Source organism: Crocuta crocuta, unplaced genomic scaffold (genome assembly GCF_008692635.1).
Source record: "Crocuta crocuta isolate KB4526 unplaced genomic scaffold, BGI_CrCroc_1.0 scaffold67, whole genome shotgun sequence".
NCBI classification, from domain to species: domain Eukaryota; kingdom Metazoa; phylum Chordata; class Mammalia; order Carnivora; family Hyaenidae; genus Crocuta; species Crocuta crocuta.
The window spans coordinates 1201740-1214714 of record NW_027531896.1 but is presented as its reverse complement, the minus strand read 5'-3'; the positions used below and the strand labels follow the sequence as shown (position 1 = coordinate 1214714).

Below are 12975 nucleotides of genomic sequence, written 5' to 3'. Positions count from 1 at the left end.
CCACGCCACTCATCCTGCTGGGTTCAGAGGTTGTCACCTCCAGCTTTCGAGAAAGCTACAAATTTGTTCGGAAAAACAAGGCAAACCTGCATGAATCAATGGACAGGATATCTAACCAATTTATTTGTTGGATGAATAAATGTTTGCTAATCGTGTCCCATAAGTCTATCCCTGTGCTTGGCACTGGAGGCTGATGACAGAGCCACAATCCCTGTCTGTACGAAGCTGATGCTGGAATCTGGTCAGGGGCCGAGTGGTGATTGGGGATGGGCAGGGATGCTCCATCGCGCCTCTCCCTAGCCAGGTGGGGGATGCAGCTGCTGCAACAGCTGGACAGCTGCTGTCCAACCTAGGTGTGAGGTCGTTTATCCAAGGCTGCTTAGTAGCCATTACTTATGTAAAGCTCACTTCCCACTTCAGTAGCTTAGCCAGTCCACAGAAGGAAACAACCTTGAAAGAAGGAAGGGAGGGGAGGGGAGGGTGAAGTTACTTGTGACTTCCACACAAATTACAGCCAGGGGTGGTCGACTTTTCCAGGTGTGCTATGTAGAGAGTACCAAATTCTCATTCAGTCTCTGTGAGCTTTTTTTTTTTAATGTTTAGAGAGAGAGAGAGAGAGCATGAGCAGGAGAGGGATAGAAAGTGGGAGACACAGGATCTGAAGCAAGGCTCCAGGTTCTGAGCTGTCAGCACAGAGCCCGATGTGGGCCTTGAACTCATGAACCGCAAGATCATGTCCTGAGCCGAAGTCAGATACTCAACCGACTGAGCCACCCAGGCGCCCTCAGTCTCTGTGGGCTTTTTTTTTTTTTTTTCTGTGGGCTTTTGATACACCTCTCACACTGACTAAACTTTGTCTCAAATGTTTATCCATCTACAAGAGCCCACCATGCTCCCTTTTGCCATTATAAAGATGAGTTAACAGGAGCATGTCAGTGAGAACTAGGTTTGTTGTATAAGCAAGACTTGTCGGTCTGATCTCTTCCTCCTGCCATAACGCCCCCAAAAGAATTTTACAGCGTTCCACTCTGGAGATGCTTGGGTGGCTTAGTCCATCCAGTGTCCGGTTCTTGATATCGGTTCAGGTCATGATCCCAGGGTTGTGGGACTGAGCCCTGTGATGGCTCCGTGCTAACAGTGCAGAGTCTGCTTATGATCCTCTCCATCTGTCTCTCTCTCTGCCCTTCTCCCACATACACATGCCCTCTAACTATCTAACTAACTGAACGTTTTTTAAAAAAATGTAATTTCCAGGAGTGCCTGATTGGCTCAGTTGGTTAAGCATCCAACTCTTGATTTTGGTTCAGGTCATATCACAATTAGTGAGATTGAGCCCAGCGTCTGAATAAATAAGTACATAAATAAGTAAGTAAATAAAGAAAATTATTAACAATTTTTTAAGTTATGAAAAAATATAATATCTGATTAGTCATTGTCCTGACCAAAACCTTGGATTGGTTTTTAGTTTGCCTTTTTCCCGTTATCTGAAATCACTCAGGGCTCCATGTATGCACTGTCGAGCTCTAAAACACCCTTTACACGGACTGCTGTATGAACGGCACCCACTCCAGCCTGCACCAAAGTTGTGCGTGGGAACCTCACCTGCATCACCCTCCATGAGGAGGCATTCAGCTTTCTGTGTCAACTCCTATAAATCAGCCCTTCTCAAGTTTTGGGGCAGCAGGTATTTACAGATACACAATAAAATGGGAAAATAATGGAAAATAGTAATAGCTAACAGTTACTGAGTGCTGACTATGAGCAAGGCGTAGTGATACCTTCTTTATTGCTAACAGCAGTACCCAGTGGGGCACCATTATTACCATCTCCCTTCTCCCCGTGAGAAAACCGAACCAGAAGCAGCCTCCTGGCCTGTATTCTTCCAACCAACAATGACCAGTATAATGACCACTCCTGAGAAGTCTCCTGTGTTCTGAGATTATATCCTTCCTAAATACTTGGTGTCAGAGTGACCTTTCTGTTGTGTGCTGATGGCTGTAGTCGGAACACGGTTGGGGAAAACCTTTCTTCTCTCTCCAACATCCTTCCTGCTCCCGGCCACTCTGGTAGTTAGGTCTTTGCCGTCTTCCCGGTGGGTTCCCCTCCTCCTGGCCTCCTCCTTCTGGCTCCTCGGGCTCCCCCTCAGCCGGATGTCAGCCCCATGCCAGGGTCAAATATGGCTCTGATCTTCTCCCTCCCCTGTTCAGAAACCTTCCAGGAATTCACCGCTGCCTCAGCCAGGACCCAGGCCTCTCCAGGGTCAGCCTGTATCCACTTGCTCTATCACTTTGATGCTAGCACAGGAGCGCCACCCTGCAGCTACAGTCATGCTCCCAAACTATGAGGCTGTCTTCGTTCTCTTCAATTTCCCACCGCCCCGGCCCTGGAAACCCTGCCCCGCCCCCCGCCACATCCCTTCCCTAATTCATGCATTTACTTACTTATTCATTCAACACACCTATTTTGAGCATCTTCTATGACCTGGCTAGAGTGTGGATGGCTAGCCTTGCTGGGGCTCCCAGTCTAGCAGGAGAGAAAGAACTGAATGAGGAGTCACAGATGTTACGAGGAGGAGGGCCCCGGCCCCCAAAGTGGAGGGCTACGTAGGCAGGTGGGGAGGGACCAAGGAAGGCCCCGCTCACACTGTCAGGACAGCCCCGTTGCCCCACTTTATTGTGTCCCATCTTCCCTTAACTCCTGGGACCCTCTGCTCTCCTCGTCTGGGGCCAGTGCCTTTCTGTATCCCTGGACTGTCGCAGCAAATCTTAGACCCCGTAGGTGCGATGTAAGTACTCATTGGCAGTTGAATCATTCTGCCAACTCCTGGCAGTTCAGCTCGTGGAGCTTAACTATCTCTTAAACCATCCACAGTGATTATAGGGTGGGCTTGCCGCTCCGACATCTGAGTGGGTGGCCTTGTCTCTAGTTTGCTCACTTAGCAGCTTGGCTCTGAGCAAACTGAAGACTAGACCCCAGCTGTAACCAGGGGTTATCCTGCAGGCTTGGGGTTACAAAACAGTTTCCCATTTTATATTTTCTGAGCTTCCATAAACATTTGAATTTTCCACTACCAACTTGGGTTACCTTTATAATTTGACATTGGAAATGTCTTTAGGTAAGTTAAGCAAACCAAGGAATTATTTGCTTCTCCTACTCCACTTTTTTTTTGCCTTTAAAGAAAAACAAGGTTATTTGGACAAACCCCCTGCCTTCCCAGTCTCATGGATGTCTGTAAATAAGGGCTATTGATAAATTTGCTGATCTGAGGGGCAAAGGTGAATTATAAGCGCTTCAACGCCTCAAGAGAAAGAGTGTGCTTGGGAAGGGCCTGCAGACTTCAGGTAAATAACCAGAGTATTCATAACTGCAGAAGGTATCCCTGAATTCAGAGGAAGATGATGGAGCTGGATGGGACCCAGGCAGAACTTTGCCGTTTCCTGCTAAGAGCACAGGCCCACCCTTGTGCATAAGATTTGCCTGGTGTGGGGGCGACAAGAGAGGCAGGGGCCTCTCCCACAGAGCCACTCTGACCTCCACTCCCTGGAATAAATAAATGAATGCTTCCATCACAGCACACTCCTCTGTGTGAATGGCCGGGCTCGAGGCGAGTCTGCGGCTGACCCACAAAGCCTCCCCCAAAGCATCCGGAGGGCCCCTGCTCACCCACAGCCGCTGAGACCTCAGGCTGAAGAAAAGCAGTGAGCTTTTCCCTGGCTTCTCTCTCTCTCTCTCTCTTTTAAGTTTTTTTTTCTTTGAGAGAGAGGGGTAGGGAGGGAGAGAGCATACCAAGCAGGCTCTGCCCTGTCAGTGCAAAGCCCATCTTGGGGCTCCATCCCATGAACCCTGAGATCATGACCTGATCTGAAATCAAGAGTTGGACGCTTAACCAACTGAGCCACCCAGGCGCCCCTTCCCTTGTTTCTTATAGTGAAAGCTCTTCTTCTCCAACCTGGCATTCACCCTGGAGGCAGTTCCTGAATGCAGCAGCCATGAGAGAGCTGACCTGGCATGAAAGAGTCACGTGGAGAAGACTCCCTAACAGAAGCCGTGACCTTCAGTTGAGGGGAATGTGCAATCCAGAGCAACTTGGCAGGCAGGAAGCCAGAAGAACAAATTCTCAGATCCTTCCTTCTGCACCCAGATCTCCTGATTGTATCTCCTTTGGCCAAATAAGTGCTTAGTTGACTATTTATGCTAAAAATTATTTGTTGTTTACCTGAAATTCAAGTTTAACTGGGCTTCCTGTGTTCTTATCTGCTAAATCTGGCACAACCCTAAGCAGAAATCACCCTATTCCCTGCACACACACACTCAGGAGCCCAGGAGGGTGCGACATCCTGAGTGTGACAGAGACACAGCTCTGGAGTGGGGATGAGCACCTCTGTGCAGCCCCAGTCACTTGCCCACACAATGCCTGACCCATGTCTCTCCCATTCTCTCCCTATCACAACTGCCAGCATAGGATGTATGCTCCAGAAGGGCTGTTAGAAAAGCCAGAAGTACAACTATTGTGGGCCAGATGAAATCAACATTGCCAGGTTCGTTCCAGGAGGCAAGCATTTTACTGGAAGCTCCAAGCCATTCTGTTGTTGGTGACATAACGAACATTGATTCCCAACNCCCCCCTCCCACCCCCATACCTAGAGGTGGGTCATGTTGAGGCACCAGGATTGTAAACTCTTATCCTTGTGACAAGTAGCAGCCTTTATAAGACCACTGGCCAAATGTGTGGCATAGTCCGTTAGTGAGAACACAGTGAGAAAAGTGATCTCAGGTGCCATCACCTTCCTGCCATGCTGTTGACTTAGATATGAAGGACTTTGAATGTGTCGCAATTTTCAAAAACGGGGGAAGGTGGTCAAAGGGTACAAATTTCCAGTTACAAAATGAATAAGTCCTGGTGATGTCCTGGATAGCAAGGTGACTACAGTTAATAATACTGTATTGTACGTTTAAAAGCTGATAAGAGAGTAGACCTTTAAAGTTCTCGACACAAGAGGGGGTCTGAGTGACTCAGTTGGTTAAGCATCTGACACTTGATTTCAGCTCAGGTCATGATCTCGCCATCGCGAGATGACTGGCTCATGCCAGTCTGGCTCTGTGCTGGGTGTGGAGCCTGCTTGGGATTCTCTCTCTCCCTCTCCCTTTGCCCCTGCGCTACTCACTTGAACATGCGCACTCTTTCCCTCTTGCTCAAACAAACAAATAAATAGTAAAGTTCTCATCACAAGAAATAAATGTTGCAACTGTGTTGTGATGGTAATCAACTAAGTTAACTAGATTGTAGTGATGATCGTTTTGCCACATATAAAAATATCAAATCGTTATGTCGTATACCAGAAACTTACATAACATGTCAATTATATCTCAATTTAAAAAAAGAAAAGAAAAAAATTGGTGGGAGGAGTTATATTTCTTAAACATTCTTTAGGAGATATGTGAAGAAATAAAAGAATTTGTGAATGAGAATATGTGTCCAGACATGTGTGTTAAATACATTTTGCTTATGTTTTCTGAGGACCCTGAAGATACCCCATGTCTCTCATCAGAGGCTTAGAGATTGGGAACCTACTTGGAAGACGCCTTTATTTAAAAGGCTGAAAATCAGGGGCGCCTGGGTGGCTTAGTCGGTTAAGTATCCGACTTTCACTTAGGTCATGATCTCGCGGTTCGTGGGTTCGAGCCCCGCGTCGGGCTCTGTGCGACTGCCAGCTCAGAGCCTGGAGCCTGTTTCAGTCTGTTACTCCCTCTCTCTCTGACCCTCCCCTGCTCACGCTGTCTCTCTCTCTCCTAGAAATAAATAAAAATATTAAAAAATAAAATAAAATAAAAGGCTGAAAATCAGGTGTTCTGTTTTGCAGCTTTTGCAGAGGTGAGGGAAGAGACCAAGCCTGACCTGGCATACCCAGGAAGCCTGCGAGCCGACCACATGCCGTTCCCCCTTCCTCACACCAGTGGATACCAGCCTACTCGGATGTTTTCACCTGCCCAGCCAGGACGATGGCATACAGGCAATGCAGCTCATCCCGGGGCGACCTCTGTTGGGACAAAGCTCCCACCTCTTGCATTTAATCATACAATTGGCCACATAATACTTTCTGAACATAAAGATGTCAAATTTAATTGCTCAATCAATATACCTAATATGTACCAGGACGTTGCAGTTATTTCTTGGTGGAAAGATGGGAAGGAGTTGATGGGGGCACATCATGCAATTACTCAGTTTATTCCAGATGATGAAGTCACGGCAATAATCGCTTCCTTCAGGTATGTGTTCTCTCTTCCTTTCTTTTGTTAAATGTTGTTATGTTATTGCTGATGCAAAAACGAAAACCTCCTAAGTTAAAAAACAGTTTTTTATTTTCTGTGTTGGCAACTCGCTGATCCATTTAGACTGTAGATTAATAGCTGATGCTCTGTATTGTTGATGATTTCTTTTACATTGATCTCGGCCCGCACCGGAAGAGCTGGTTATCGGAGGCTCTGGGTTCTGGGGAACCACTTCCCACCTGACCTACAAGTCATGTCAAGTTCTGCTTGACTCAGGAGCTCTCCCAGTGAGTGGGAACAGCGTTTCTTACCCATGATGAGGAGATGTCTAAATCGCACCGCGGGCGTGGGGCTTTTAAAACAAACAGCCTTCCCATCCCTTTCCTTTGCCTTATCCCCCCTCTCTCCCACCTCTCCCCTACACCCCCTGCTTCTGCAGATCATGGTACTGAGCTAGCCCTCATGTCACCGTCTCACTGTTCCACTGTTTTGGCAGGGGCCAGCCGAACGCACTGGGGCTGGGGGGAGGGAGTGACAGAGCCAAGTCAGCATGTATCTGGAATAACCCATTATCCCTAGGACTGAGTCATCATATTTCAGAGTACCGCGGACAGTGAGCCAGCTGCTTCTCTTCTCCCCATCCCTTTTTTATTCTCTACTCCCCTTCAGCCAGAGGGGTTTGAGTGTTTTGTTTGTTTTTGAGTAGGCCCTTGCACATACAGTTCTAGAATTCAGTGGACCTGTGGTCATTAAAAGCTCAAAATGAGGTCAGGGCCACGCAGAGTTGGCACCAGCACCTTTTCCCTGGGATTCCTGCATTCCGAGCGAGGGGAGCCCTCTTTGATCTAGAGTGTTTTCACTTTCCCTGGCCTGATGCTTGGGGCAGTCCCAGACGGTGTCCCGTCTTCTGGTGAATCATTTGATGTTTCCTTTTCAGAAAACTGCCTCAGACATACCACAGGACAAACAACTCCCATACGAATTTAGTGTGTCAACATTTCCAGAAGATGCACCTTTTTTTTTTTTTTTGCATAGTTTTTCCAAGTTATAAGCTTGGCTAGGATCAAAGCAAAGAACGCAACCGTCACCTTTTCCATTGGTTGATTCAAATTTTGGCTGGTTCTGTCAGGCTGCCACCCTCAGCCAGTGGCTGAGACCACTCAGGAGATTTGGCTACCTTTTTTTTCTGCATCAACTACAAGACATAGATGTTTGGCCATGATAGAGACACAGCTTCTGATGATCTTTTTAATAATGAATAAGGAGCAGTTTAATGGCTTGAAGGAATGGAGAGCTGTTACATTGGTCCCATCAGGTGTCGTTAGGAGGAAAACACTGCCCTGCAGTCTGTCTGGGCTGGGAGTCCTGAACGGGGGTGGGGGGAGGGGGGTCCTGCCACTAGACAGCCATGAGACTGTGTAAGCTGCCTTCTTGCCAAAGAGAAAGGTTTAAACTACATGATCGGCAGCTTCAAGTGTGTTCTAAGGGGCCATCAGATGTTTAAAGGTCTTCAATTGGAGAGTTTTAATAAAAAAAATATTTTTAATGTGACACTCAGAATTTATTTTTATTTGAGAGAGAGAGAGTGAATAGGGGAGAGAAACGGAGGGAGAGAATCTTTTTTTTAATGTTTTATTTATTTCTGAGAGAGAGAGAGCAGGGGAGGGGTGGAGAGAGAGGGAGACACAGAATCTGAAACAGGTTCCAGGTTCGGAGCTGGCTGTCAGCATAGAGCCCGACATGGGGCTCAAACCCACGAACCATGAGATCATGACCTGACCTGAAGTCGGGCGCTTAACCGACTGAGCCACTCAGGTGCCCCAAAGGGAGAGAGAATCTTAAGCAGGTGAAATGCTCAGTGTGGAGCCTGACTTGGAGCTCAATCCTGCGACCCTGCGATCATGACCTGAGCCAAAATTAAGAGTTGGACACTCAGCCGACTGAGCCACCCAGGTGCCCCAAATTGGAGAGCTTTTAAACTTAGACACTGTCTTATCTTGGGCTTGTGTCTTTAGAGTTCAGAAGCTGACGTGGGTCATATTTTCAGAACTTTAGAAAAAAAATTATACTTTTGCATATACTCAGCTCCAGTCTCATCAACTCATTCCAAAGGGGAAAAAAAAATCTTATTTGACCTCTGAACTAAGCCATACAGCAAATTTAGTGATCCGAATTCTTGTAAATGGTGGCCACTCAACTGAATTGGGTAGCTTCGGGGACAATATCACGTCCACCATTATAATATTCTTCAACTGTATTAATGTTCAGGTAACAAAGGAGCTGTATGAAGGAAATTGTAGTGACTTAATCAAGATTATAAATATCCGTGTAATTTCTTGGCAAGAAAGAAGGATGTTGGAGACCCTAAATATGACATCTTTTAGATGTCTTAGACATCTTGAGATCCCTCTGAGTAGGGTGACTTGGGGTCACTAGAGAGTAAGCTGTCACCCGTAAGCAGGGAGCCTGATTTGCACACTTGCAATGTCTTCTCACACCTCATGGGCCCTAAAAGAAATCCATTCTGATTGCCAGGAACAGTGAAGAGTTAAAAACTAGCTCTAGGACTTCAACATATGGAATTCATTAGCTTGTAATTTTGTTGGAGTTACCGACAAGAATACCTGCATGGACCACGTGTATTTAATGGAATGTACAAAGTACAAATGTCTGTATATTGGCAGAGGTCAGAGGAATATAGAGAGAAATATAAGGTGTTTCGAGTTAGGTCCTAAACCATTTTTGTGTAAGGTATTATTATAAGAAAGGGTAATGAATTTTGAAAATGATGGGGTCTCCAGAGGGAGGTCCCCACAATTTGTACCAGCGTGCATCCTTTAAATATGAAGCGGTGGTGAGTTGCTAGAGACTGACCAAGATTGTGGATGTGATTTAACCTTCTTAGTCTTTCTTGGTTCCACGTTTCCCCTTCCATATTGGGCAGACCCATACTTAAGCCCCCAAATGCCTCATTCTAAAAATAAGGATTAGTCAGCTGTCTGGTCTTTGACCCTAAAACAAGCCCTGTCCTGGTTGAAGGTGTAGGTTGGGAGGTGTGCGTACTCGTAGATTTGGCCTTGAAGGATCGATTTAGGGGAGAAGACCTGGCATCAGGACTGAGGGAACACTTTTGCCACTCAGGACCCAACCCATCATTTGGTCAAACCTCAGTTTATTGAAATGAGGCTGGGGATGGAGGTAGAAATGATAAAAGAAGAAGTTCATGTGCATTTAAGTACAAGCCCCACCTTCTTGGGAAAGGTTAAAGGATATTTAACATCATGAGCAAGTGTTCCTTAAAGATTTTAGAAACTGTTTGGTCTTAGCTCCTATATGTGTATATTTTAAAGCTATTTTTGGGGTGCCTGAGTGGCTCAGTTAAGTGTCCAACTCTTTATTTCAGCTCAGATCATGATCTCACAGTTCATGACTTCAAGCCCCATGTCGGGCTCTGAGCTCAACATGGAGCTTTCTTGGGATTCTCTGTCTCCCTCTCTCTGTGCTGTTCCCCTGAGGCCCGCCCCCTCCCCCAAAATAGATAAATTAACTTAAAAAATAGTTATTTTAATAGTAGTATATGTATTTTGTTAAATACTTAGAAAATACCAAACACCTACAGAGAAAGAAACCATGGCCCACGACCCTGAGAAAACTTTTCCAAGCACATATAAATTTAATATTCTTGAAATGAAATGAGCATTTTATGACACAGATGATTATATACCCCATTTCCCTCACTTAACATTATATTATTTTTTTAATGTTTTATTTTTTTATTTCTGAGAGAGAGAGACAGCACGAGCAGGGGAGGGCCAGAGAGAGAGGGAGACACAGAATCTGAAACAGGCTCCAGGCTCTGAGCTGGCTGTCAGCACAGAGCCCGATGAGGGGCTTGAACCCACGAACCGTGAGATCATGACCTGAGCCAAAGTTGGATGCTTAACTGACTGAGCCACCCAGGCGCCCCAACTTTATGAGTGTTCTCCTGTGTTATTAAACGTCTTCAAAATACTGGCTGCTCTATGCCATGGTAACCTGCTGTTGTAAAGCAGAAGTAAACATAGAAGGATGAACGTGAAATTGTAAAGGGAAACGCTTAAAAATTATTTTCAGAATGCCAGCATCAGGGTGTATATAAGGGAAAAAATAACTGATACAGTGCTTCTAGCCCAGGTGTCCTCTTGAGCTGGAGCCATTCTATCCTAATAATTCATACGTTTTCTTCTTTCACTTGGACGTCTGTTGTAGGTGTGGGAATGCTCTGTGTCCACCAGCAGGCTGGGGTATTCCTAATTGATAGCTTGGTGATTAATACTGAAAATTACACCCTCCACCCCTCCCCGGACCCCACATCCCTGACTAGTCCTGGATGGTGTGCAGCTCAGGCTATATCTCTCCAGAACTTGCAGCATTCTCCTTTGCAGGATGTAAGCCACCGCACTGGGTCACCACCTTGGCTCTCCGACTGGCATCTTGCCTCATTTGCGCCTGATTTTAGCCTGAAACTGTAGCCCACCCATTTGTGCAGATCCTGGGATGCTGTGTAGCCAGGATCTTTCCCTGGGGTCTCTAAAGGAGGGTGTACTTTTTGGATAGAGTTAGCTCTAAAGTCAGGCACGGGGTCTAAGGAGCTCTCTGGCGTAGGTAGAAATACTCGCTGGTCAGGTAAAGCATTCCAGGGAGGCACCAGCCATCAGACCAGAAGATGGGGGGACCAAACGCTCAAGCAGAAACAAAAGCCAGTGTTCCTATAGACTGGCAGGCCCTGGCTGTTTAGTTATTGGGGTAATTTGTGGCAAAGGGAAAACATTTTGACATGTTTTCTGTGTAGTCTAGGGATTCCCCACTGGGAATTCAATTCTAGCTTAGTTCTCCGTAGCAAGAGCTGGAAGGATTTTATTGCTTTCTATACCTGTATTTCTTCGCAACTGGTTTTTCTTTTTTAATTTTTTTATTGTGGTGAAATATACATAGGATGAAAGGTACCACATTAACCCTTTCTGAGTGTACAATTCAGTGGCATTAAGTACATTCACATTGTTGTGGTACCATCACCACCATCCAGCTCCAGAACTTTCTCATCCTCCCAAAGGAAACACTAAACACTAACTCCACATCCCCTTCCCCCCAGTCCTTGGTGACCTCAATTCTACTTTCTTTCCCTATAACTTTGACTACTCTATGTACCTCATATAAGTGGAACTGTAACTTATTCTTTTTTGTATTGTGCTCTATTTGTTATTTTTTATATTTCTTTCAAGAAGACTCTAGAATTTAGTTGCTACTTCAGAGCCATGTATGAGCAGTCCACTCTAGCTCTGATAGGTCTGAGGGACAGGGAGGCTCTGTGTGTCCTTACCAGCTGAGGCCACCTTGGTGTGACAGGCTTTTGCAGATGCTGGCACTGTGGCTCTGTCCAGGTGGTTCCTGTCTAGACGTGGTGGCTGAGTCTGTATGGTGGCTTTGGTTTTCCCTGGTTCAGATGTTTGTATTTGACCAAAATCTGACACGATTTTTATACCTTTTTTAAAGCGGTGCATACACAGGGTAAAAGACTCCAACTGTTCAAAAGTCCTCTCTTCTGCTCCAGCCTCTAGCCCTTCCCCAGTGAGGAGCTGTGGTTATCCACTTCTTGGGTACCTTTTATAGCTATTCAATTCGTATGACTCGTGCGTGCGTCTGTGTGTGTGTGTGTATGTGTGTGCGTGCGTGTGTGTGTGCGTGTGCACGTGTGCCTGGCCCCAGAATTCATCAAATAAAATGTTACAGCTCTGGTTAATCAACACCCAGAACTCAATGTTTTTGGTGGCTATGTAAATGTTGTTTTCATCTGAGTCATATATTAGGCTGTGGTTACTTCTTACTACTTTATAACTTTTTGATTGTCCTCAGGGTAATAGTTTCCTCGCTTGATAGTTTGCTCAATTTTCTAAGTATCAAGCTCTCATTTGTCCCTCAACTCTAAAAACGTCTCTTAAAGTGGTGAAATTACCAGGCCCTATCTTTTCCTAGGAGATGCCTGTCCTGTCTCTTCTGCTCCAGTCTGAGCAGGTTGCTCCCCGGGTCTGGAGTGCAGCTCTGTCACCTCTATCTTGTTCTAGGGGCCTTTGTTTCTCCTATTTCTTCCTGGAGCCCAGGTTCCGCACTGCCCCCAACCTTGCCTCTTGGCTTTTACCCCTTCACTTTGGCATGGAGCCCACCCTCCCCCAGCATGGGCCTTGCATGTCTGGAAATGCTATTATGTTTTCTATCCTCACCTTGAGGTAGTTTGGCTGGATACAGAACTCAAAAAGAAAATAATTTCCTGTTGTCATTTGGAAGTCATTGATATATTTCCTTTTCGCCCCCCGATTTGTTCTTGAGAAGTGTGGCGTCGTTCTGATTCATTCGTGAATGACTTGCTTTACTTCTCACTGGAAGCTTCTGGAGCTCCACATTTTCTTGGCATTGTGACATCCCCTGATGAAGAAAGCCCTTTGGTGGGTCTTTTCTCTCCCACTGTGCTGCCCACCGAAGCCCTAGAATCCAGCCCGGGTCAATTTCTTGAATTATGCTCTCCTTCCTGTGTTCTTTCTGGAACGCCTCTTAGTGTTGCAACGCCTGGATTGCTATTCTGAGCGCAGAGCCTTTGCTGGGAAGCCTCTAGAGATTGTGTCTGCTGTTTCCTTTAGGGAGAGGGGAGAGCTTGGGGACACCAAGTCTCCA

The 12975-nt window shown here is 46.1% G+C and overlaps 1 protein-coding gene across 1 annotated transcript in view; it reads left to right on the top strand.

The window, feature by feature from the left end:
* The window catches only part of MERTK (MER proto-oncogene, tyrosine kinase), a 112651-nt gene that overhangs the window by 17622 nt on the left and 82054 nt on the right, over nt 1-12975 (top strand). Inside the window, exon 2 of the mRNA XM_077773492.1 lies at nt 5862-6267. Within this exon, the coding sequence (XP_077629618.1) occupies nt 5862-6267 (406 nt within the window). The remainder of the gene's footprint in view (nt 1-5861; nt 6268-12975) is intronic.